The sequence below is a fragment of the Rhinocladiella mackenziei genome (genome assembly GCF_000835555.1).
Source record: "Rhinocladiella mackenziei CBS 650.93 unplaced genomic scaffold supercont1.10, whole genome shotgun sequence".
In the NCBI taxonomy this organism is placed as follows: domain Eukaryota; kingdom Fungi; phylum Ascomycota; class Eurotiomycetes; order Chaetothyriales; family Herpotrichiellaceae; genus Rhinocladiella; species Rhinocladiella mackenziei.
The window spans coordinates 602,410-626,922 of NW_013550595.1; the positions used below are offsets into that span (position 1 = coordinate 602,410).

Genomic DNA, 24,513 nt, shown 5'->3' on the forward strand with positions numbered 1-24,513 from the left:
CATCTTTGACAGACCCCCCAATCCTCATATATGCCGGAAGGACAATTTGCCAGACCTACCGCAATGGAGGAACATCCTCGTTTCATCATTGGCCATCATGATGCGAAAAGAGCCATCCCTGTCACTGTCCAGGCGGTCCAAGAAGCTCATGCTGCAAATGTGAGATTGGGATCCCTCCACGTCATCGAACAATTCTGATCTCAACATAGTATGACATGCTGACGAGTCCCATTACAACTCCTCATTTCCATTCTCGAATATTGACGCTTTTTTCCACGTATCTTTCTCATCACCCAACCAATTCGGAAGAGGACATCACCCAAACCAAGAATGCTTCCCCGATCACCATCCCACCTCTTACTCCGGCCGATACTCCTTTAACCCCTGATGAATCCATCAGCCAAATGATCGGAGTGACAAGCTCCTGGATCGACTTAAGCTCCCCGGACCCAATCATTGCGGATGTCTCCCGACAGATCTTGAAATTGGAAATCACATATGCTGCCTTTTGTGGCGTCACTTACGTTCTGATTCCAGGTCCTCGACTACGTGGTCAAGGAGCCTCCGAAAGTGGGATTGTACAATACGGGAGAGCGATCATGGACGCCCTATCGCAGGGACCTTACATGCAACTCTACCTATGGTTACCCATGATCGACCATTCTGATGACCAGTCTTACGAGATAAGTGATTTGGCTCCTTTTGCTCGACAACCATTCTTGGATCAAGATGATGTTGAAACAAAGAGGTTGGATTTGTTTGGAACTTGGGAAGCTTGGGACATGATTAGATCGATATGTAAATATCCATCTCGATTATGCGTAGGTGAGCAAAATAGATGTCATTTACCTATCGCCAACCCCTTTGTCTGATCCCTACGGTCCAATTTGACTGACGTTCTCCTAGCTCTGTCTATCCCCAAACTCCTTCCATCAGTGCGCATTCAGTCCAGATGGTACTCGGAACCCGTGCGACTACTTACGCTAGACTCGAAAATCTTCTCGAAAAACGCCAAGGGGTATCCGGTGCTCTCCCGAGCCCATCAAGCCTTTATTAATCGATTCACCCGCTTACGAACGACCCCATGGTTTCTTCTTTGCGATGTTGGACCTGTTCCGAGCCTTCCAAACACCACAGCCAACGGCATCCAAAATACAGCAGCAGCTGCATTTCCGACCCCGGCCGAAGCAGCTGAAGGCCACCACCATTCGGAAGACCCAACTCCTCACCTCTCATATATGCGCAATCTACAAACAAAGCAACCAGTTCAGACCGCTCTTGACCGCTTCGGTGCCGGATATCAAGATTACCTTCAAACTCCTCTGCAACCATTGACAGTGAACTTGGAAAGCATCACCTATGAGGTCTTTGAAAAAGACCCGATCAAATATGCCTGGTATGAACGCGCCATTGCCCGCGCATTGCATGACTGGATCGAACAAGCCAAACCGACCTCCAACCCAGATGGACGTGTTGTTGTCGCCGTGGTCGGCGCGGGAAGAGGTCCACTTGTGACACGGACGTTGAAAGCAAGTGCAGACACCGGTGTCGAGATCGACCTGTGGGCATTAGAGAAGAACCCAAATGCTTTCGTTCTGCTTCAGCGACATAACGAGACCATATGGAACAGACGAGTTAATCTGGTGAAGTCGGACATGAGAACATGGCGAGGACCTCTTCGTCCCGCGACATCAAAGCACATCAGTCGCATCTACAACACCGAGCAAGTCAATGACGACGATCAAGCCCAGGACATCAGGTGGAATCCAAATGCCAACCCTGCGAATCTCAACACCAAGGAATCAAGCACCGACTCGTCCACCATGGCATTCACGGGGCCTCCATCTCTGGACTCCACCCATCTCGCCACCACGACGCCAACAGAAACACCAACGCCGTACAAAATCGACATTTCGATCTCCGAACTCCTCGGCTCCTTCGGCGACAATGAGCTGTCTCCCGAGTGTCTGGACGGTGTTCAGCATCTCCTGAACCCGGTCCACGGATTATCCATACCAGCCTCGTACACGGCCCATTTGACACCAATCGCGGCACCTAAGCTCCACGCAGACATCACGCATGGTATGAGCAGCACAAACCCGAACGCAGCAGAGATTCCTTATGTGGTCATGTTAAACGCGATGGACTACCTGAGTACATCGACGCCGACGGGCAGCGTTTCCAAAGCATCAAATCCAAATCCTACATCTCCAGATCCAACTCAAAGCCAGGGGCTGAGTGCGACTCCAATCACTCCAACGGCCGCGGCACCATATTCAAAAGTACACACGAGTATTTCACCGACACCATCTCTTCCACTTCCTCCACCTTCGCCAATCCCTATAATCGGGACGGTATGGTCCTTCCAGCACCCGAATCCAAGTCTACCTAGCCTAAACTCCAGTTCCAACACCGATTCCCCGCTGCCGTCGTCTGCTGAACCGACCTTGTCCAACGCCCACAACGCCCGTCACAGCACCCTCACATTCCCAATCCCGTACCGCGGCACCTGCCACGGATTAGCAGGATACTTTGAAACCGTACTCTACAAGGGCGTCGAGCTCTCGACCAATCCCAATACCATGGACGCCAAATCCGAGGGCATGATTAGTTGGTTCCCCATGTATTTCCCGTTGAAGGTACGTATTCTCAATCCCGTTCCCAATATCAGTTCTCGTGCTCAGTCCTTATCCATATTTCTATCCTCATCCTCATCCCCATCCCCATCTCTTCCGTGTCCATATTCCTGTCCATACCTATACATATATTTGTTATCTTATGGGAAGGAGCGTCACATCAACACGGCTCTCCTTACTCGCATCGTCTCTCCCTCTCCTATCCTTATCCAGTCCCTTTCTGTTCTTAATATGATTCTAATGAAAACACAGAACCCCATCTCCGTCCCCGACAACTCCGAATTGACCGTGACAATGTGGCGGAAAACCGACGATCGAAGAGTCTGGTACGAGTGGCTTGTCGATGTGTTCATATATCTACCCACATCCCACATCTATACCTATACTCAGGCCTCAACTTCGAAAGGAAAGTCTCGCGATCCACCTCCTCTCACAACAATAGGAGTTGGAGTATCAGGCACAGGCACAACAGATGGGAAGTCATCAAAGGGGAAGAAAGTCCGCATCGGCGGAAGTGAGTTGCATTCGTCGGAGAAAGAAGCATGTTTGATGTAAAATGTAACAAGATACGATACTCCTCTAGAAGATATCAAACTTGGTTCGGCGCATAAGGTTTGCTGGCCTATCTTCTGTCTCTGTCCCAGGAAAACGGAGCGAAGAGGAGAAAGAAGAAGAGATGGCAAACAGGAAAAAGATTCCTCTGACCATGCATTGTAGGGCCGGACACAATGCAAACAGCAAAAGGACGAGTCAGGCAAACTTGGAGCGCTGAGATACTTGGGGCCGCAATTTCTATCAATTTCATAAGATGATATCTGAGTTGCTAAAGAACGCTTTTGGGTCTCTTATCTATCAATTATGTAGTTCTTCTATCACTGTGAGACACAAATTTCATTCTAGCCTCCGTTTCCGGCTTACCGGTTCTCGCCCCTATCCACGACGAGCATGTATGTGTTTGGTCAACTAAATACCGCTCGTCCCATCATTCCCCCTGGTCCCATTGACAATAACGCCATGGCCCTTCCTGACGACGTCTTCAGGCGATGGAGCCTTGGTCAAGACAGGAATCTCTAGACTCTCCGTACTTCCGGTCAACCTCTTCTCTAGACTTCCCGTGGGTTTGGTCCCTCCATTCGGCTTGGTATCTGATTTCGATTTGTCTTCACCAGTCAAACCGCGTCGAATGGCAAGTACATTGTCGACAATCACAGCGTCAATGCCCTGCTTGACCTGCAACTTGACCTTGTCGGATTCATTGTTCAATGTGCCATAGCTGACACAGACCAATCCGCTCTCCTTCACAACGCGAACGAGGCGAGGAGCGGCAATCAAAGGTTCCGCAGCAGTGACCACGCCGAGCAGATTCCACCGACTTGCGAATCGGATGGCCTCCTGGAGACTGGTAGCGCGGACGTCTGCGACGGGCGCCGTACCAGAGTCAGTGAGGAACAAAACGGGGATACTCGGTTGTTTGAAAGACAGCAAAAGGCACACTTCCGGATTAAAGGAGGAGAAGATGATATTTCTTCCCTTGCCCAGGTCATAAACTTTTGTGAGCACAACATCGACAAACGAATTGAGTTCGACGGCATAGGCGTCCATTTCTTCATCTTCACTCTCCGAGAGCATCGGATACTTCATTTCGATGTTGAAACCAACACTTTTGGGAAGTTTGTGGAACATTTCCTCCAAGGTGGCAAAAGGGGCTTGGATATGGTTGCCACGGCTATTGCCTTTGAAGCCTTTCTTCTTGAAGTCTCTCGTATGTTTCATACGCTCTTCCATATCAATCGAATCGACAATATCACCTCCGCCGACAGACATAGATCTTAGTCTCGATGCCCTCGACTCACTGTTCTTGAGGTTGCTCAATTTGGGGTTTTCGAATGGAACTGGAGAGGCGGGTCTTGAATGGCGAGGAGTTCGCATGTCATTGACATGCAGGAATTGTTCGAGAGTAAGAGTGTGGACTGGAGCATCGATACCTGTTTCACTGACCAAGAAGTCGTGATAGATAACAGGGACATGGTCTTTCGTCAGCTGTACATCGAACTCCACGTAAGAAGCACCCAGATTCGCAGCGGCAATGAATGACTGAATGGTGTTTTCACCCAGCTGAAGTGATCGTCTCCCGGCGGAGAAATTCTTCCCTAATCCACGATGACCAATGACCATGGTTGATGCCATACTCTTCCAGTATGTCTGATTTTCCGTGACTGACATGTTTGGATGCTTAAAGGGCGTAATGACCAGGAAGTTGAAGGTGACGGAACCGATAACTTCGAGATTGTTTGCCGCTACGATGGGCACTGTTACGTCCCCTTGTAACGGCATTCTCTTTGCGCCCAAGCTTGATTTGATACTCGAGAGTAGTGCTACTCCACGTCCAACAATTCGTTCTGTAGATCCCGAATAGGTCGGAATCAAGTCGAAGAGTAGCTTGACTTTGGACGGGTCTGGTGCATGAAAGACTATTGGCTCCGTCGAGATGTTATCTTGGACCGGGAGATCGATCACTTCGGCCTCCCCCTCTGCAAATTTGGCCGAGACAACAATTGACAATGCGGTATCCAACTGTGTTGAATGCGCATTTGCCAATGGTATGCGGTCAAGGTTGACGGCTCGAATATTTTTACGAGTGTCCATGGTTCCGAGGCTGACCAAAATCATACTCTTATCCGTCAGATACCGATGACCAAAGGTTTTGACAGGCTCGCTGACATTGAGAGCGCCCTGGGATCCTATACCATTGGAGCTTCTCTCCGTCAGAGATGAATACACCGGAGGAGATGTCGAGGCAACCGACGAATCATCATCAGCATCGAGTTCAGGCATGACGCTGGCGAGCTTTTGAGCAATGCCAACATGACCTCTGAGAGCCGCGTGTTCTTTGGCGTTCCAACCTGATGAATCAAGTTTTTCGAGGTCCGCTCCACCGTCAATGAGGAGTTCGACAATTGGAAGATGGCCATCAACACAAGCTATGAATAAAGGTGTCCATCCATAGGTCTTTTCGCACAGTTCGGTGTTCGCCTTTTGCAGATGGGAGCCTTCCAACAGCAGCTTTGCACATTCTAAGTGACCGAATCTCGCAGCCACATGTAGTGCGGTATCACCTTGCTCGTCTTGATAGTTGATATCAACGCCGGCTTTCACAAGGAGACGGACAATGTCAATGAAGTTGGCCTTGGTCGCGAGAGCCAATACGGCGGATGACTTGGGGGAATTTCGTCGGATTGTGGATTCTGAGACATCGGGAGCGACGCTTTGCTCAGCGTCGAGCAATGTTTGGGTGGTTAACGGATGACCGCCAATCACGCTGAGATGTAATGGTGCCCAGCCATCGTTATCTTGCCATTGCGGTCCATCAATCCCCTGGGAGACATCGAATAACCTCCATGCTTGAAGATGCTCAATGATAATTTCACACATTACTCGGATACCATATTCCGCCGCGAGGTGGAGAGGAGTCCGACCAGCACTGTCCCTCGCCATCAATGAAGAGCGTTGAACAAGCTGTAGGTTGTCCAAGAGGAATTGGAGAAACGATATGTTTTCATCCTCCCGGCTAAGGATTTGTCGTCGCTGGTCGTCTTGCAAGACAGAACGCTTGAATGGTACCGATGGATGCGTAGCCGGCGTGATGAAATTGTAAAGCTCGGTTTCAGCATCCAGAACTTGTTCGGTAGACGGGTCAAAGTCGGCGTTGGACTGTTTCCGACCAATGGAGACAATTAGCCGATGAATACAATTCCGACGATTGATATCATCTGGATCGTCCAAGAAGACGACTTCTCGTAAGAGACATGCGGTACAGCTCCGGCTTCGAGAAGAAATAGCGCGCTGAAGAAGACTTTTCAAAAGTTGCTGAACAGCTAGGTCAGCATCCTCGGAACCGGATTTCGTGATTCCCTTGATCCATTCCGCAAGACTAGTGGCATCGTCTTGACGGATATTCAACTCGGCTTTGGTCAATTGTTCGACGGAAAGATTGATGGAGGGCCTCGACGTTGTACGCTTCAATGAAGCGGAGGATATGGAAGTAACATCGTCGTTGTTGGCGGATGCTGCCACCTCCCCAAGAACCGAGATCCAGTCATTGATTTTATTCAATGACGCAAATAGCTGGGCGTTTGTAGCAAAGGCAGAGGGATCTACCTTGAGTTCAAGGTATTTCTTTTGCGCATGAGCTGTAGGGATTCTCTTATCGAGCTTTTTCGTAATCTTGATAAACCCTCTTCTATTCACCTCGCCATACCACTGGAGCTTTCGCAACTGGCCTCGGAGTTCTAGGAGGGCGGCCAACAGGTCTTCGCGTTCTTCAGAGTCGAGCTGGGCAGCAGCTAGTGGGGAGAGGCCGTAACAGTCTTCAAGGAGTTTCAAACGACGGGAGAAGTCCTGGAACTTTTTATTGTAGAAATGGTCAACATCTTCGAGGTTTCGGTCCAATGTGTGGAAGAATCCTAAACAAAATGAGCATGGAGACTATCCTATGCCAACCCATCCTACCAGCAAGATCGAGGTTTCCATCCTGCTTTTCACCCTCGGCAGCTGCTTTGATCAGCTTCTTAAGGGCTTTGTAGTTGATATAGGCAGACGCCCACTCAGGGACTTGGTTTCGCGAGAGGTTCCGGCCAAACTTCATGACGCTGGCTTAGGGTCTCGAGGCCTCGGCAAAAGAAGGACTAACACAGAGAGGAGGGAGAAGCCATGTACAAGACTCTGATTACTGAGAAGAGATGCCTCTGATTCGCACACGAGGGACAGGAATGAAAGGGTGGAACCGGGACAATCTGGCCATGCTTCGTGGAACAGTTGAACGTGGAGATGACAGCACGTGGGACGAGGGCAGAGTGTTCGAAGGGCAGGCCGTCTCGATCGCAGGGTGTGGTTACAGGAATGCTGGCTGAAGGAAGAGTTGAATCTGAGATTTGAAGACAAAACAATGGTGCGTGGAGCGGATTGCGAGCATTATTGGCCTTTTTTCAATCCTTTCTCTGGCCGCCCGCTGATTGGCCATCTCTGACCGCCATGTTCTTCCGTCTATTTCGGGGGTATTGTTACACGGCATCACACCGCCCCAAATCAAACACCAAGCATCGATCAGCACTCGAGATTCCGACAGATGGATAAAGCGGGGATGAATAAACCATAGAACCCCCTGCAAAATTCCACCGGGCATACAGCAAACATCGTCTGCATAATACGGCGCAGGTTGGCTCCAAATTGAATGGTGAAATACAATCCCCTAAGCCCATACAAACCTAGCAACTCCTCAGCCTGGTCCGCTGTATATCTGTACATGCGCCCCTTTTTTTTGATCCACGTTCAAACGCCAGAATATGCTGGAAGGTGCCTTGCAAAAACACACTGCTCGTTCGTGATGACCGAGAACGAAGACATGCCACTTCGTTGTCACTTCTCACCGCCCTGCCCATTTCGTCCATCAAAACGCCAAAGAAACGCCGATGCAAGAATGACACTTTGATCGTCGAGAAAGACCCAGCCCCTCTTTTCATCCTGTGTCAATTTCTCGGGTGCAAACCATGTCATCACCGTCCATTCTGTGCATGTCCGCCGTCGTGCATCATAATCATATCTTCATCATCGTGGTGGAGGGTAACACTGTTGAATTCTAAGAACGGATCGGCGATCTCCCCACCGGGAGTCGCTAATGTAGAGTCCAGAGGTACGCCCTTCAGACGAGTAGCTGTCCCGCCAATCTCAACACTGCCACTGTCCTTGACCGTCCTGAAATTCAATGTGTCGATGGCCCGGCCCTGATGGGGAATCATGGGCGGCTTCATGTGTCGGAGAAGGGCCCATGTGATAGGTCGGAAAAAGGGATGGTTTTTGACGTCCGAGGCTCCAGCGCGGGATCCTAATCGTTTAACTTCGTCTTTGATCAACAACTTCCGGATCAAAGATTTGCATAGACTAATGCGTGTGTGTGTGTCAGTAAATGCTCCCATCGAGCGTTCCCAGTGGTACTTACTTGCTGACTTGCGTCACGTGCGAGTTATCCGGAAACGGAACCTCGTCACGAAGAATGTTGGCAAATGTGGCGTTGCGGTTCTTGCCTTTGAATGGGGTGGTTCCAAATAGCATTTCGTAGATCAGGATCCCCAGAGTCCACCAATCCACCGCACTGGTGTGTCCGTTGCCTTTGATAACCTCTGGGGCAATATACTCTTCAGTGCCCACGAATGAGTTCGTCCGGAAGTCGGCAATACAGGACTTGGTGTCGACAAGAGGATATCCGGTCGGGTTGGAAGCGTTGCGGTTTCCTAAAATCATGGTAGGAGCTCCGCCGGAATCGGACTGTTTTGACAGATCAAAGTCTGAGAGCATAATGTGTCCGGACTGGTGAAGGAGGATATCTGGGACAGTCAGCAGGTATCAAGCAAAGCAGACGTGAGCCTCTCACTCTCCGGTTTCAAATCCCGATAGATGAAGCCCATCAGATGCAGGTATTCCAAGGCTGCCGTGACCTCTGCGGCGTAGAACCGAGCATCATCTTCACCAACACATTTGTTCGGCCGAGTCTGCAATGCTCTGAAAAATTCACCACCGCTGCAATATTCCATGCACAGGTATAGGTGTTCTTCGGATTGGAACGAGTGATATAGGGTGACGATAAATGGATGGTTGCTCGTGGCGAGGATTTCCTGCTCGGCCAACGCGCGCTTGATCTTGTTCCGTTTAATCATTTCCTTTTTGCTCAGAACTGCCTCGAGTTAGTCGTGGGCGCCAGGAAACCTGAATGGCACAAACCTTTCATGGCATATAGCCGGTTGGACTTCTTCTCGCGGACCAGGTATACCTTTCCGACATCGCCCTTACCAATCAACTTGATTTTATCGAAACTGCCCGGGCCCACTTCGACATTTCGCACTTTGATCGAGTTGGAACTGTAGGTTCTTCTAAAGGCAATGGATTGACGAATTTGACCCGGAAGAGGAACTTTGGTGCCTGCCTTTGGAAGACTCGGTGTGCTAGAATTCTCCTGAGCAATCATGCCCAGTTTTGGCGAGGCTCCGGAGAGAACGGACAAGGGCTCCTTGCCCAATTCAGCGGTCTGAGGTCTGTCTCCCGCGCTCCTGCCTCCGCTGAAGAGGCCTTGAGCATTCGGGGCCGAAGCCACCCTTCTCAGTTTCCGAGCCAATTCTTCCTTGCCCGCTGTGACAGCCTTCTCTTCTGGTGCTGTGCCATTCACCTGGACTTTGGGCGTGTCGGGAGGAGAAGGGGGAACGCTGCCTTCATTATGATGGCGCAGAGCGGGAGGGCCTTGGTGGACGAAGTAAGGGTTGGCCTGAGCTGTAGGAGACACTACAGCATCATCGAGAGGATGTCCTTCACTGGCCACAGTGGTAGATCTGTTTCTGTTCAGACCGGGAAGAAATCTCGACTGTTTGACAGGTTTGGTGTCGATCTTGGGAGTAGGAAGGCCGTCTGAGCCAATCGAGGTTTGACTACCGCCGCTGTTGATGCGGAAAAAGTTCTTGAGTTTAGTAGTGGTGGGTGTATGGGTGCCAGGGGCCGAATCGCCATTGAGGTGCTTCTTCGAGGAGAAGGACAGACTGGAAAAATTGCGTTTCTCGGTAGCCATGATGCCGCTCTTCCGCGGGGTGCCAACTCAATGGATCCACAGACTCGACAAACAAAGAGGATTGTTATAGCAGACGAGAAGTCGTAGAGGCAGGCAAACGGGGGGGGGGGGGAAGAGATGAAAAAGGGCTTGACGAATTGAGGTCGTGAATGGGGTCGGAATGCGGACGAGGGAGAATCTGTTATCGGCCGAGCGCCATGTCAGGATTGTTCCTGAGGTCTGAGGTTAAAAATATGCGGCTGATTGGGGAAGGGATTGGGCTGTACAGGATTGGAGTTATTTCCAATCCGCAGGGGAATTTTGGGTACAGCAAAGAAGTGAGGAGAAAGGGCAGAGGAGGCGATAAACTGTGGGATATCGAGAGAAGTGGTGGTACGAGCAGGAGGAGAGCAAGAATGGACTGGACCGGACTGGACTCCTTTGAGTCTGGTTCATGTTGAAGTTGGTTGGTGGGGAGAATTGGGGGGGCAATGTTAATAAATGACTAGTGGGAAAAGGACCAAGCAGAAGTACTGCCTGGGCCCCCTAGAAATGTGTTTGTTCGGGCCTGGCTTTGGGCTTGTTCGAGGCTCTACCAAGTGCCTATAACGCCGCCGTCCCCCTATGACTTCCAGCCATCATGTCCGTCAATCTTCGGAGTGCTCCTTTACTTCAAAAAGTTTACTTGATAAAAAGTTCTACACAATCGGGATGATTTAGGTTTAAATTTTGGTCTTGGACAGTAGCCAGTTCAAGTGCCCGATTGATTTCTCAGCAAAGAATCCCACCTCGCTACGCCACAGTAATGCCGCTCCCACTCATGTTGACTCCCTGTATCTCCACTGCCATTTATGACCACTCGTTGACAATCTGCGGGCTTCTTCCTTGCTACCGAGACTTACCAAATTCGCCCCGGTATCATCGCAACTCCTGCCACCTTTTTGTAAACTTCCTATTCGAGATACTAGCAACCAGTGCAGCCTTTCTACTTTCAGCTCTGACACTATTTGTATCCTGTGTCTTCCAACGGACCCGAGCTATTCTGCTGACACCACCTAGCCCATGTATTCATACGCCCTCTCCTTGACGTCGCCTGCACTGAATACGTCACCTCTTTCAAGGCGTTTCACACCCTCTCTCCCTTCCATCTCAAGCCCTTTGATGTCTGCATAGTGATACTGCTATCACATCTAGTTGAGCTCGATCACGTTGTTTTTGCAATGTTCCGAGACGCCATACAGCCAGTTGACCATCCAATTCAGTTACTCAACTGGTCCCGACCAATTCTTGTTCAAGCATCATACACTCCAAAACCCACCAACTTTCTGAAGCTGTGGTACATTAATTCTTCCTCGAGGACCAACTGGTTTTGGTGCTGGCTGTAGATTTCTTCCTTTGCCAACCGCCGAGAAGATTGATTCGATTGAATGTCGCTGGCTGTCCACCGCAGATGAAAAGCCTTTGTCGTTGACTGCTTCTTGAGAAAGCTCACGGCCAGTCCTAGAATGCTCGCTGGCCAAACAGCCATCTCCGCCATCTCCACGAGTCCAGATAGGTACTGAAGATGCTGTGGAATCTTTGAATGCCGAAGAGCTCGGACCGGATGGATCCGGTGCTAAATTGTACGTTTTTCGTCTGAGTTCATCAGAACGGCCTTGAGGACTGAGAATTTGTCAGTCTTCACGCATAGAATGGCAAGGAATTACTGTTCAGCAGACTCACTCTGGTCCTGCCTGCAGATGGTTGCTGTGACGTCCATCCGATAATCCAGAGCTGTTACCCCACAAGACAGCTTGAGCATTCTCCTTCGTCTGAACACGGTTGCTGATGAAACAAAGGTTAGCTCAACCAATATACTTCCCACCAGCTGCGAACTACAAACCTTTTCGTGTTGAGCTTATCGAAGTCGAGATACTCCTCAAGGCGATTCGAAGGGATCTCTTCGTCAAAGGCTCGCACTTCGACAAATTTTGCCGTCATTTCCTTGGTCAATGTCGGCTTCGATGTCCAATAACGTCTCTCGAAGTCGTCCATCTCAACTGAAGGAGGTCGTTGCAAGCCGTGGCCTCGAACTTCAGTGATGGTACCATCCGGCAGTCTGACCCTGCTGACGAATCCTTTTGGAAGACGCATGGCATCAAGTTGCAACTCGTAGCATGCTTCGATTGACGCTGGAGCACGTCCTGGCATGGTTGGCAACCACTCTTCACTATCTGACTCTTCCCTCTCTTCCTTGCCTGGAGCCGGGTCATTGAGACCGGCTGAATTAGAACTGGGGTCAGGAGTGCCAATAGCGACATTGTCAGTTGATTTATGAGGGGAATCTTGCGGCGACGGGCTGGATCCACGAATCAATGTTTCCAACATTTCGTTTTGTCGACGTGCTATCTCATCGGGCGCGTTCCCGATGCGGACACCCCATTCATCCACAGGGACCGAACCATGACTAGATACAGTCGTGACGAGCATATCATCTTTACGAGTTTCTGGCATCTCGGGAAGGGTGATGATCGGAATGATACGACGTTCTGCTTTGGATGAAGACTGCGGCTTAATGAGCTGCGGTGCATCGCCGTTTGGGTCCGCAGTACCCCTAGGCTTGGTGGATAGTGTCGCAGGAGGCGCTTTATCTTTCAGAGGAACGTGGACAGCAGCTTTCACACGGAGTGTGCTGTTTGGAGGACCTGTGGCTGGCTTCTGGAGAGTTTTCGGATGGATACCAAGCACGTCTGACCAGTAGGTAATTTGTGACTTTGCATCCGAGCGCAATTGAACAATCGCCATGCGGTGCTCTGACGGTTGAGGATCACACTCATTCATTGCACAATGTCGATCAAGGAGTTTGAGCTGCCGGTCAAGGTCTTCAAAATTACCCAAAGCGTCCATGAGCATGTGTCGGCCATACGTGACGTCTGGAGTTTCTTGTCCGCTTCCGGAGCTGGAAGTCCCCTGCACATTGAGCCGCGAAAACCGGCCCTGGTAAGGCATCAATGGCGTGGATAAAGGACCAGGTAAAGCACCGTTCAAGCCAGGCAACGGCGCCGGCGCACTCAAAGGTATTTGACCACCAGGGAATGCTGGAACATTCGGCAAAGAGCATGGATCTTTGTACATGCCCGAAAGCCATGGTGCTGATGGGAAAGGTTGCACGTATCGTGGCTGACCAGAGGTCGGATCAATGGCAAGTCCATCACTGGTGGCGATGAGATTGACGTTGATACCAGCGGTGATTGTTGTCTGATCGAGAATAGCAGTGGTGGCAGGCATCCAAGGCTGGGATTGAATGGTGCTATTGTCCTCTACGTCTGGCTTTGTCATGCCCTGGACGACTGTTCCTGGCTCTGCGGTTTGATTATTTGCCACGCCACTGTCACGCATCTGAATCTTGTGATCCGAATCGATGGTTTGTATCAGTTGCGACAAAGAAAAGGTGGGGGGACGAGACCGCTGCTCCATAGGGACGATGCTCCCACCAGCAGTGACACGCTGGTGGGCTGGAGAAGTGAGAAATCGAGCAAAGCCTTCATCCTGCTGAGCACGTTCTGTCGGTGGTGGGACCTTAGGCCGTCTTTCTGGCTTCTTGACAATACGGGTTCCGTGATTGACAATAAGCTCTTCCTGTGAGCTGCTTGATTCTTGCGGCCAGTTGCGCGGGCGGTCGCCTGAGGCTCGACGATTTGCCATGGCGTAGGCTCCTAACGGAGGCACAACTCCGGCTGCGTGAAGTCAATATGAGAATGCCCTCACTTCGTGCATCTGAGGGTTGCCGCTCACCTCAAGAGGTCGAAATTTATGGCCCTCGTTTCAGGAGCAAGCTCGAGGAGACGTAATATAGTGTACCTGCGAAGCCTGCTGGTCTGGCGATCTGAGTGGCGGTTAGTTATGTTGGCTCAATCCTGGGCCCATGGACTGGGCGGTAATAATTGGCTCAATCACTCCAAAGATGAAACAGCGCACCGCACATCAACGAGGAAGACCGGTTCAGGACTCACCAGGGACTTTGATAACTCGGGAGGCAGGAGCAGGACAGGACCCAAGAAGAAGCGCGATTGAGAAAGGCCGGTCGAGAGCCTCTGGCAGGAAGACGTTGTGGTAACGGCAGTGTAGACAGACATGAAGATTGAGGTAGAAAGAGCCCGAGATGAAGTCAAGAAAAGGAAGACGTAGTAGAGCAGTGTGGAGGGACACACACCCAAAAAAAAAAAAAAAGTTCTGACAGTATCAACGAATCATCATTTATGGTATCCAGAGGCTCCTGTGTTCAGTTAGGTCGAGGAATATCTGTAGATGTGGCAGAAAACAATCCAGACGCGGCGCCCTCCCAACATTTGTTCTCATCTCTCGCTCGTTCATATATCATTTCAAACATGGTTGCGTGTGTCTACCGGGGGGGTGTAAGGACTGATTGGTATATCGTCGTCTTCATAGCTTGGACGACGAGGTTTCATATCCCCAGCACTGAGTGCTTGTCCTTGTGCCTCTTCCGCTTTGGCTTGATCTTTGAGTTCCCAGCTCCCAACACGTTCGTGACCTCTCACAGGAACGGGGTCTCCGCTGGCGACAACCACTGCCCCTGCCCCTCCCTTGGGAATGGTGAGATCTTGATCACTGGCAAGCTTCTCGGCTCCTTTGAATCCTCCCAGTTCTGACCTTCGTTTGGTATGAACTCGATGCATTCTAAGTCCAGCGAATAACATCAGCGCGCCAAACAAAAGAGCAGCCACAGCGAGGGTGACCACTGCTCCAATGACTCCGGCAACGACCGGGGATAGTCCCTTACGGCTGGAAGAAACTCCAGGGGTAGGAGTCAAACTGCCATCCGTATCAACAAAAGCCGGGCAGAACACGCTGAAGCTGTTGCAAGTGGTGCACCAATCCTCGACATTGGACATCATGAAGCCTTCGAGGCCTGCAATAAAATCCGCCAAGGATATCATGGTCTGGCTCGGGCTGAGGCCAAAGAGAGGGTAAGCCACCAAAGAAGAATCGTCGCCGGTACCGTTCTGGTAGTAGAATCTGACAAACATCTCTGACACGTCTGGGTAGGTTTCGAGGCTTTCAGATTGCATCGCGTACAACTCGAATATAAAGCTGGACCCTGGTCCGGGGACATTATAAAATGCTGCATTTTGTGGGGAAATCAAGTCGGCCAAGGCAGCGAACGCGACCATAGGTTCAAAACTGCCAAAGAGCAGGGTCATTTTGTCCGAACTACCTTGGGTATTGATGTTCGTATAGAAAGCTTGCAGAACGCGGGTGGCTAAGGTTCTCCCGGCAACGGCTCGGATGTGATCTCCAGCAGTGGATCCAGACACCGAAGTATCGGCATTCAGGGCAAAGACCCAGTCGGCAGCAAGGATTTTGGCTTTTGTCAAATCTTCTGGAGACAACTTCTCTGCCACCGTGGTATTGTGAATGCTGGCGTATTCCAGATAGTCATAGATGAAATAAGCATCGAAATAGCCAACAGATGCATCGGCGAATATTCCATCTAGGAAGTCCGGCTGGAGACTGGCGTAGAAATCTGCGGTGTTATTTTGAATAGATTGGAAGGCCTCGGTCTCGTAATAATCGTTCGACGATGACGTGTACGCGGGACAGTCGTACATTCCGTTGATCCAGATAGAATTCAAATCGTTACTTGTCATTGTAATAATATTGGGGTATTGATAGCCTTCGAGAGGAGCGACAAGATTCGATCCATTCTGAATCGTACTCTGGCCCTCGATGTACGTGTAGTTTGACCCCTCTTCAAGGGGAGGATACAAGCCCTGGAGGAAGGCTTGGGCAGAGGCAGATACATACTGGTCATCCGTGGACATGATAGTCAACTGATCCCAGACCAGCTGATACTGAGAGATATCATAGATGGTAGTCGTCTGGTTGTCACCACTAAAGAGAGGCGCTAGATATCTTTCACGAATCTGCTCCCCTGCTGCATACAGCTGCTGGGCACCTAGGGGTGTCAAAGTGGGCGAATCTGGTAGTACAAGAGGCGTTCTGTCACCATATCGAGTGTAGATGAAGGTGCTCAGCACCTGCTGATGGAGACCGGACTGGGCGGCAACGTTGAAGAACAGGGTAAAGAGAGAGAGGGCGAAGGCGCTGAAGGATTTACTCGAATCCATTGGAGATTCAATACCTAGTTCAGTTCAGTCAACAACACTGGGAAGCGCTGATGGATCTGAGAAAGCAGGACACAAGTAGTCGAAGCTGCGGGGTTGTCGTGAGCATTTATGAGCTCGGCCAACCTGGGCATGAGGCTGCAAGGGCGAGCTCTAAGAGCTCATGACAGCATTCGTCCAAGACTCGAGCTACCAGAAGCAGCTTACTGTATCTAGAGCTGTGTCCCATGATCATGAGCACATATCCGGCAAAGTCTGGAGCAGTGTAGCAGAGATAACGGGGGGGGAAGAGCTTCGATAACTGGCAGTGATAGAGTGGGTCCAACTCGATTCGCTGAAGAGCTTCATGAGCCATAGGCCTTCCGCAGGGTGCCACCCCGCTTGCGCTGTAAGGTTTGGGGATCCATGCAAGGCCCTGGAAGAGACTTTTGACTGCTTCAGCCTTGATCAGTCGGGGAAGAGAAGGCTGATGGAGTTTGGAGGATATCTCGACCGCCAATATATGATCCCGAAAACTCTCTTTTTGTTTTTGGAGTTGTCTTTGATGCTGTTCGAAACGCAAGTCGGGGTTCAGATCCTTTGGCCGAAAGTGCTGAATTTCTCCCATTGCGGGATGCGATGACGCCATGTACCGATAACGGATGCTTGGTAATTTTCTGGCACTATGGCTAGAAAGATTCATTGATAAGTTGGGTACCATGAGGAAATGGTGGAGGCTGGGAAAAGCCTGTTTGGTGACAAAAACAGAGCCAGGATGTGGATAAGGCGCCCGAGAAGGAAGTTGAGGCGCAATGGAGGAACAAGGAACTTTGCGTCTGGGCGTGATGCCGATGTCCCGCCTAGTCGTGAGAATCGTCTGACAGCCCGAGAAGCCGCTGCCGATCCCAGTGTTCTCTTCTGTCAGACCAGACCTCTCACTATCGATTATCCAAACGCGGGATTCGTTTCACCTCACGGCACATTTTTGCAAGGTGACTGGCCCCCAAAAATAATGCCTTCGATAAAAAATGTCGCGAAATTCCCCTGCGCAACAGGCTGAAGCGGATAATGCAGAAGAGCCTCTTACCCAGAAACAGAAGGGTAACCAATATCATTACTTGCCAGACTGCATTATTCGCTGACCATTAGCAGATCCTACTTCCCTACCCACAACCTCTTCTCCTCTCTTCAAAAAGAGCGATACTGATGACAACCCCCGTAGTCCAAAGAGACGGCGCATCTCCCCAGCTGGGGATGAACATACAATTGAGGATGTGAACAAACCCACCGCCCCCCAAGTATCTTCCCCGCCACAAGAAGATGGACAGAAGGACAGCCAACCGCCACAAAGCGTCTCACTGATATCTGCTCCTGCAGAGGACAAGAAAGACAATGCCGCAACCAAAATTCCCGAGTCGCAATCCCCCAGCAGGACGCTTCTGGAAAGCCTGCCTGCCTTGGACAATTTGGCTTCTCAGATCTTGACCTTTCTTGCCAGGCTAACACCAACCGAGGCCCTGGGGATATCGAATACTCCGAACTCCCCGAGCACTCGAGAGTATGTCGGTCTGCGATCTATGTTTGACCCAAAAAGGAGACCCTTCAGTACTGGCTCGCCGTTCTTGTCGTGGACTGATCTGGGCTTGCACGAAAACAGCCACATTGATATCATACGGAGAGCAAACCAAGCCATTTTCATGTCGAGTGTTTTCACAGGCGAAATTGGCCTTCGTGACATGGACCGTAGCTTTCTCTCGGTGTTCGTGCCTGAAAATGGCAAACTGTTGAAGGCACAGGCTTCTATATATCTCGAGCTGAAGACGCAAGGTTTTATCACCGCTTGGAGAACAGGAGCCGCTCAGCCAGCCGTGGTGATGGCTGACCTCTTTGGACCAGACTTGAGCAAACATATTTTGGCAAGGAGGCCAGGAACAACAAGCCTGGCTCCCAGTGAGCAGGACTTTCTCAATCGGCTTTCCTCGCGGCGCGAAATTCTCCAAGCCCATGTCAAGGACAATACTCTTGATCAACTACCGTTGAGGTATAGATGGGAGGATTTTAGCCGCGAAGTTTCGTCCTACCTGTCCAAATACATTGAGAATGCATCAAACAGTAGTAGTACTCCGATGGAAGCGAACAGAAACGATCCCACCAAATGTCTCCAGCGCGGGCAAATGGAAGGACAGTTTTCGATTCATGCTTCGCCAATAACGGTGTCGTCGATGGAGTCTATCCCGGTGTCAACATCACAGAGCAAAGCCTTGACTGACTCAGTCCCCCTAGACGATTTTGTTGTTCAAGCCGCGCGAGCTGCAGAGATTGCTATGCAAGACACGGTTTGCCTAGGGTATTCGGAACCGTTCCCTTCCTTATCTTCACCGACTCCTTCCACAGTCCAGCGCGACACACCTACTCCACAACCGACCCTTCCGGACTACCAGCATTATGAACCCACGCTCGAGAATACGACGTCCAAGTCACCTGTCTCTGGACAATCTAGCGTCAGTGACGAAATCCCCCACGCATCTCAAACAGCTCCAACATCTGTTCTATACGAACGGGCAAGGTTGGCTGCCAGTACGAAGGCTGCTCTTACGGCGCGTAAGGGGGTCGTGCCGAGTCAGAGACGCCCTTGGACGACCGAAGAGGAGAATGCACTGATGACAGGTCTTGATCGTGTCAAGGGACCTCACTGGAGTCAAATACTGGCTATGTATGGACCAGGAGGCACTGTCAGTGAGGCCCTCAAAGACCGCAACCAGGTACAGCTTAAGGACAAAGCACGAAATCTGAAGCTGTTCTTCCTGAAGAGTGGCATAGAGGTACCTTACTACCTTAAATATGTGACAGGAGATTTGAAAACGCGTGCTCCCGGGCAAGCCTCAAAGCAAGAAGCCAGAGAGCGAGAAATGCTGCAATTGGAACGAGATGGCAGTGCTTTCGATAGCCCACAAGGTAGCACATCTCTGGGCAGCGCGGATCGTCAGGCTGATTCCAATGCTTCACAGTCCAACCATGACTCACCCATTGGCGACGATTCTGGCCATGCAAGCCCTTCAACTCAGTCAAAGACGTCATTCAATCCAAGTATGGCCGACGTCGAAACTATGATAGCCAGGGCTACCGCGCAGGCTTCTCGGTCACTAGGTCCAGATTGGCCATGACAGTCCAAAGAAGGTCGGGCACGAGAGTGTCATTACCCTCAGACCACGCATATATTTCATCATCTCGCTCTGAGTGAGGCAGAGAACGAATTATGAAACGAATGGAACCTTTCATCGCTGTTGTGTACCTAGGTAGACTATCAAATTATGGGCTTACCCCCCAACGATGGTTTTCTGTGCATGACCCGAGAGATATTGTAGACACTCCGAACTTATCCTATGCCGTAAATATTAGATCAGGTTAGTCGTCGAGCTCGTAAGATGCCTTGTGCTGGCCTGGCTGGACTCTAGACCCTGTGTTCAGGTGAACAAGGCCAAGCTTCAGGGAATTTAATCCGACCAGAAGAATCCTTATTGAGCGGTAACTACTGGGCCTCGCTTCCCAAATTCGCTTAAACCTAGAGTCGGCAGGTGATACTAAAGGACTCAACCACTCTGCAACTCTACAGCTCGTCAACTATTACACTGGGATTCTGCCCTGGGTTGCACTCTTAGACGACACAATGTCGTCCCCGCCATCGATGTCAGAACAAGGCCACCCTGCTATGAAAGACGTTGACGTTGATACCGAAATGGAAGACACTCAGGACAACACCACCACATCGGCAACTCGCAACCCAAACGAGGGAGCATCACGAACTCCAGACCATGATTTCACACAGTCTGAAACACAGCCTGCGACGGCCTCGGGCCTACCACACCACAATCGCAAGGATGTCACGTTGAGGGAGTTTTTGAGCAAGATGGACGACTATGCGCCGATTGTACGTGGACAAATTGGCCGATCTTCTTGACTGAGCTGAAAATGACAAGTCTGCTAATACCAATGTTATAGATCCCTGATGCTGTGACCGCCCATTATCTGACTCTTTCTGGTCTCCCACCTCCTTCGCCGGCTGACCCTACTGGCGCCAGCACAAATACGACCCCTCTTCCTCTCGCTCGACTACTCGCGCTGGCGACTCAGAAATTCGTCGCCGATATAGCAGCCGACGCTTATCAGTACAGCCGAATTCGATCTTCAAACTCGGCCTCCGCCAGCAACCCTCTCGGAAGTACGGCGATGGGCATGGGTGGCGGTCCCAGTGGCGCTGCGGGAGCAGGTGCAGGAGTCGGCGGTGGGACTGGTAAGTCTCAGCAGTCGACTCAGTTGGGCGTTCAAAGGAGCGGTTATGGTGGCGGTGGACAAGGGGGGAGCGGTCAAGGAAGGACGGTTTTGACAATGGAGGATTTGGGCATGGCAGTACAGGAGTATGGCGTCAATATCAAGAGGGGCGAGTTCTACCGGTAGCGGAGCCGCCAGATATGGGACGGCCGACTTGAAAATCTCTACGATTGCATAGCGAACTGGCGTTAAAGGACGGGGAAGTGCAATATCAATGATGATGAATCGAAAGGGTGAATTTGGACACATTGGGAGAACATGACGAAACGTCCTATCTCGGGCAACGAAATTCTGAAGACTCGCGCAAAAACAGTGCTCCGTCATGGGGTAGAGAAAAGAACCTCACATTGATGGTCAGACGTCTTGACATTCAATCGAGTTACATTCATCGCAAAGATTGACCTGAGTATTGCTTGGACCATACGCCTCTCGGCTCGAAACAAAGCGAAAGCCCTCCTTTTGCACGCATCATTGCAAAGGATGATTTGGATAAGGTCTCGATTGGCCCAAGTCCGATGTCGACCATCATGCAAGGTGCGGTACAATCGGCCCTTTTCTGCCTCTATTTGTTCTTGGTCATCTTGTATGAGAATCGCTTCCTTGTACTTAAACATATCATCAAGTCAGCTGCTGGTTACATTCTTGTAGCCCCTCGCCGGCAGACACTTACGGGACGAATTCGCCCAGTTTCCTTCCTACCATTTCCTCTGTAATGTAGATATCTTGGTATGTCTTTCCGTTGTGGACTGAGAACTTGAGTCCCACAAAACTGGGGAGAATCGAGGCAGCTCGAGCTTGGGTCTTGATGGCCGGAGGTGTTTTCCCTGAGCTAGCAGGCTTGAGGTCGGGGAATGGGACGATGTTCGGACCTGTACAGAGCATGAGAATTGGCGATGCAACGAAAAGCTGGTCTCTCAGGGGGTGGACGAGTGTGGGCGAATGGAACGCTTCGTCATACCTTTCCAAACGGCTCGCTTCAACAGCGGAAGTGTTGAGCGCATCGTTATCGCAATATCATGGCCTGATTTTGGGGTTATCAACTTGAACGTTGCGAAAACGAAAGATCGAATTCTTCTTGAATGCGGGTCCCAAATCACAGGCCAATGGCAATTCGGGAATAGGCAGACTCAAGTTTGAGTGGGTAAAATGGACATGAGACTGCGGCAGCGGCCTGAGGCCTATTGTGGGCGAGAATCTTCAACATGGTCCCATCAAAGCCAGCCACACACTCCACACCCGCATCCCAACCTGGCATCCCAGCGATTTCGTGCCTTGTCCCTGAACGTTCAGCAAGAGTATTCCTCACATTCAGGGTGCCTGATCCCCTTTCCATCTATAAGATTGTTATGAACTTACGGTAGCACTTCTTTACATTACGTCCACAATCGAGCTCCACGTTTTAGTCCCTTGCCCTCCCCTTGGTGTACCACAACTTTTTCTCTTGTACAATAATCAACCATGGCGCAAAGTGCGGTAGGGTCCTATTCGAACCCTTTGAAAAAATTCAAGTTTGTCTATCCAACCATGGAACCTATGTACTCACTGACGGGGGGGTGTGTCAATTAGGCTCGTCTTTCTGGGCGAACAGAGTGGTAAGGCCCCAATTCACCTCGACAAAAGACCCTTGACCCTTATGTGGTGCATAGTCGGCAAAACATCTCTGATAACCAGATTTATGTACGACTCTTTTGACACTACATACCAAGCTACGATTGGCATCGACTTCCTCTCCAAAACCATGTACTTGGAAGACCGAACAGTCCGACTGCAGCTTTGGGATACGGCCGGTCAAGAGAGATTCCGCTCCTTAATCCCCTCATATATCCGCGATTCTTCCGTGGCCGTGGTGGTCTACGATATCTCATCCAAGAAGACGTTTGAGCAAACGAGGAAATGGATCGACGACGTTCGAGGCGAGCGGGGGAACGATGTGATTGTCGTCCTGGTAGGAAACAAGACCGATTTGGGAGACAGTAAACGAGAGGTCACGACCCAACAGGGAGAAGAGGAGGCCAAGAGAGCAGGCGCAATTTTCATGGAGACGAGCGCAAAACTCGGCCATAATGTAAAGGCGTTGTTTAGGAGGATAGCCCAGGCTTTACCGGGGATGGAGGCTGAAGGCGAGTCCCAACCAAACCCACAAGGTAGGGCACGTTTACAATCGGCCGTGTCTCCAACCATCGGGCTGATTTGCTTATGCAGTGATCGACGTTTCCATGAACAACCAAAAACCGGCGGACGACGGTTGCGCGTGTTAGAAATGCATCACATCCACCTCTCATGGTTAGCTCCAAAATAATGCTAATGACGCCGTGGGATTACTTCTGTATATCGGCCAACACCTGTGCCTTCAATCATCGCCGTCTGAGAGCCTTTTTGGGAGACGCTCCCCCTTGGGAGATTCACCTAGACTCTGAAATACTTTGAGTGCTCTTCTTCGAATGTCCTGTACCTGTGGGCTCATCTTCGAGGTGATTCTTGTCGAGAGAGGGAACTATGGAGATTGACGGGGTGCGGTTAATTACTATCAGGGCAAAGGGCAAGTTGAGATTTACCATAGCAAGGCGTTTTTGGGGAGGGCAGCTGGAAGGAAAGGCATAAGAACACGGTTGATTGATCGAGTGGTTGATTGGTCGACCTGCGCATACCGGCGCAGCATCAATGGGATGCATTATTCCAACCCCTTTAATTGTCATTGCTTCATTTATTATCATCCATTGAAACATATATACCGCGTACAGCCGGAGAGCGATTCACTGTTTCAACCATGCCGCAATCTCCTTATACAGAGCATCAAGACCCTTCTGCCTCTCAACCTCTGCATCGCCGCTCTGCTCGACATGGGTCCACCCGTGCGTAACATCTGGGACCATTTTCCATTTAATCCCATTTTCCTCCCAACCTGGACCAGTGTCCTCTTTCTCCTCGACACCCGCGAGTTTCTTCGCCATGATCTCAGCCTCATGGCACAAGAAATCGCACTCAGCGCCAATGAAGAAGATGCGCTGTGGAAGCTGTTCTCTATTTGCGCAGATAGGGCTGAGCAGCGGATCTGACAGATCCTGATCCGCAGGGATATACGCCCAGTCCAGGACCGGGGCTAGGTTTTTCAACATATCGGGCTTGCCGTCCTTGGTCGTGCGGAAGGGGCCCTTGTATTTCCCCGTGAAGTCGACGACCGGATAGAGTGGCACGATCGCGTGCACATTCTCCTTGATTCCCGGAAGCTGTGCGATGGCGAGCGCAAGGTTTCCGCCCGCAGAGAATCCTCCGATCGCGACTTTGCTGTAGTCGACGGGCAGAGTCATATCGGCCAGGACAGCGCGTGCGATCTCGGCAGTGTCATGCACGCAGGCCGGGAATGGATTTATCGGGGCTTTGCGATAGTTGAGACTCACTACGACAAAGTTATACTCGTTGGCGAAGCGTCTATTGAATGCATCGTCCATCTGGGGATCTGCAAATGCGAAACCACCGCCGTGGATGACCATCAACAGCGGAAATTTGGCCCCAGGCGGTGCATTCGATGGGAGGAACACGCGATTCTCCAGCCTAGGACGCTCTGGGTAGTACTTTGTGTAGGTCGGGAGAAGCTTTCTCAGTTTCGCGGCCCTGATCAGGCGCATCAAGCGGAAGAAAAATCCAACACGTAATTTTATGTACCATATCTTGAAGAAGAATCGAAGACGGGTCAATATTGTCAACCGATGTGCGAAGATGGGTTCATGGGCGGCAAGGCCAGCGGCCTCCGAAGCGCCCATGGCAGCGTCCGGAACTGTTGTTGCCATTATTGCCAACGCATAAAGTCGTGTGAGTAGAAATGGAGGATCGATGGATTGAGGAAGGGAGAGGAGGT

General features: G+C 50.8%; 10 protein-coding genes across 10 annotated transcripts; 4 read left to right on the forward strand and 6 right to left on the reverse strand.

The window, feature by feature from the left end:
* Positions 1 to 63: 63 nt before the first annotated feature.
* Positions 64 to 3,191, forward strand: Z518_10905 (uncharacterized protein; the record flags this gene model as incomplete). Its single annotated transcript, XM_013411736.1, has 6 exons — positions 64 to 159; positions 210 to 825; positions 907 to 1,704; positions 1,885 to 2,177; positions 2,232 to 2,639; positions 2,889 to 3,191. The coding sequence occupies 6 exons, from the start codon at positions 64 to 66 to the stop codon at positions 3,189 to 3,191; spliced, it is 2,514 nt and encodes an 837-aa protein (XP_013267190.1).
* Positions 3,192 to 3,599: 408 nt separating this feature from the next.
* Positions 3,600 to 7,281, reverse strand: Z518_10906 (uncharacterized protein; the record flags this gene model as incomplete). Its single annotated transcript, XM_013411737.1, has 2 exons — positions 3,600 to 7,099; positions 7,146 to 7,281. 2 exons carry the CDS (start codon positions 7,279 to 7,281, stop codon positions 3,600 to 3,602), a joined length of 3,636 nt encoding a protein of 1,211 aa, XP_013267191.1.
* Positions 7,282 to 8,188: 907 nt separating this feature from the next.
* On the reverse strand, positions 8,189 to 10,245 carry Z518_10907 (serine/threonine-protein kinase nrc-2; the record flags this gene model as incomplete). The annotated part of the gene is made up of 4 exons (XM_013411738.1): positions 8,189 to 8,573; positions 8,632 to 9,016; positions 9,064 to 9,363; positions 9,411 to 10,245. 4 exons carry the CDS (start codon positions 10,243 to 10,245, stop codon positions 8,189 to 8,191), a joined length of 1,905 nt encoding a protein of 634 aa, XP_013267192.1.
* A 1,277-nt stretch (positions 10,246 to 11,522) lies between these two features.
* Positions 11,523 to 14,339, reverse strand: Z518_10908 (uncharacterized protein; the record flags this gene model as incomplete). The annotated part of the gene is made up of 5 exons (XM_013411739.1): positions 11,523 to 11,886; positions 11,947 to 12,048; positions 12,107 to 13,940; positions 14,065 to 14,089; positions 14,217 to 14,339. The coding sequence occupies 5 exons, from the start codon at positions 14,337 to 14,339 to the stop codon at positions 11,523 to 11,525; spliced, it is 2,448 nt and encodes an 815-aa protein (XP_013267193.1).
* Positions 14,340 to 14,585: 246 nt separating this feature from the next.
* On the reverse strand, positions 14,586 to 16,352 carry Z518_10909 (uncharacterized protein; the record flags this gene model as incomplete). Its single annotated transcript, XM_013411740.1, has 1 exon — positions 14,586 to 16,352. The coding sequence occupies one exon, from the start codon at positions 16,350 to 16,352 to the stop codon at positions 14,586 to 14,588; it is 1,767 nt and encodes a 588-aa protein (XP_013267194.1).
* A 1,004-nt stretch (positions 16,353 to 17,356) lies between these two features.
* Z518_10910 (uncharacterized protein) lies at positions 17,357 to 19,492 on the forward strand (the record flags this gene model as incomplete). Its single annotated transcript, XM_013411741.1, has 2 exons — positions 17,357 to 17,429; positions 17,481 to 19,492. The coding sequence occupies 2 exons, from the start codon at positions 17,357 to 17,359 to the stop codon at positions 19,490 to 19,492; spliced, it is 2,085 nt and encodes a 694-aa protein (XP_013267195.1).
* Positions 19,493 to 19,995: 503 nt separating this feature from the next.
* Positions 19,996 to 20,783, forward strand: Z518_10911 (uncharacterized protein; the record flags this gene model as incomplete). Its single annotated transcript, XM_013411742.1, has 2 exons — positions 19,996 to 20,256; positions 20,328 to 20,783. 2 exons carry the CDS (start codon positions 19,996 to 19,998, stop codon positions 20,781 to 20,783), a joined length of 717 nt encoding a protein of 238 aa, XP_013267196.1.
* A 540-nt stretch (positions 20,784 to 21,323) lies between these two features.
* Positions 21,324 to 21,539, reverse strand: Z518_10912 (uncharacterized protein; the record flags this gene model as incomplete). Its single annotated transcript, XM_013411743.1, has 1 exon — positions 21,324 to 21,539. One exon carries the CDS (start codon positions 21,537 to 21,539, stop codon positions 21,324 to 21,326), a length of 216 nt encoding a protein of 71 aa, XP_013267197.1.
* A 793-nt stretch (positions 21,540 to 22,332) lies between these two features.
* On the forward strand, positions 22,333 to 22,915 carry Z518_10913 (uncharacterized protein; the record flags this gene model as incomplete). The annotated part of the gene is made up of 2 exons (XM_013411744.1): positions 22,333 to 22,801; positions 22,860 to 22,915. The coding sequence occupies 2 exons, from the start codon at positions 22,333 to 22,335 to the stop codon at positions 22,913 to 22,915; spliced, it is 525 nt and encodes a 174-aa protein (XP_013267198.1).
* Positions 22,916 to 23,410: 495 nt separating this feature from the next.
* On the reverse strand, positions 23,411 to 24,445 carry Z518_10914 (uncharacterized protein; the record flags this gene model as incomplete). Its single annotated transcript, XM_013411745.1, has 1 exon — positions 23,411 to 24,445. One exon carries the CDS (start codon positions 24,443 to 24,445, stop codon positions 23,411 to 23,413), a length of 1,035 nt encoding a protein of 344 aa, XP_013267199.1.
* Between the last annotated feature and the right edge of the window lie 68 nt (positions 24,446 to 24,513).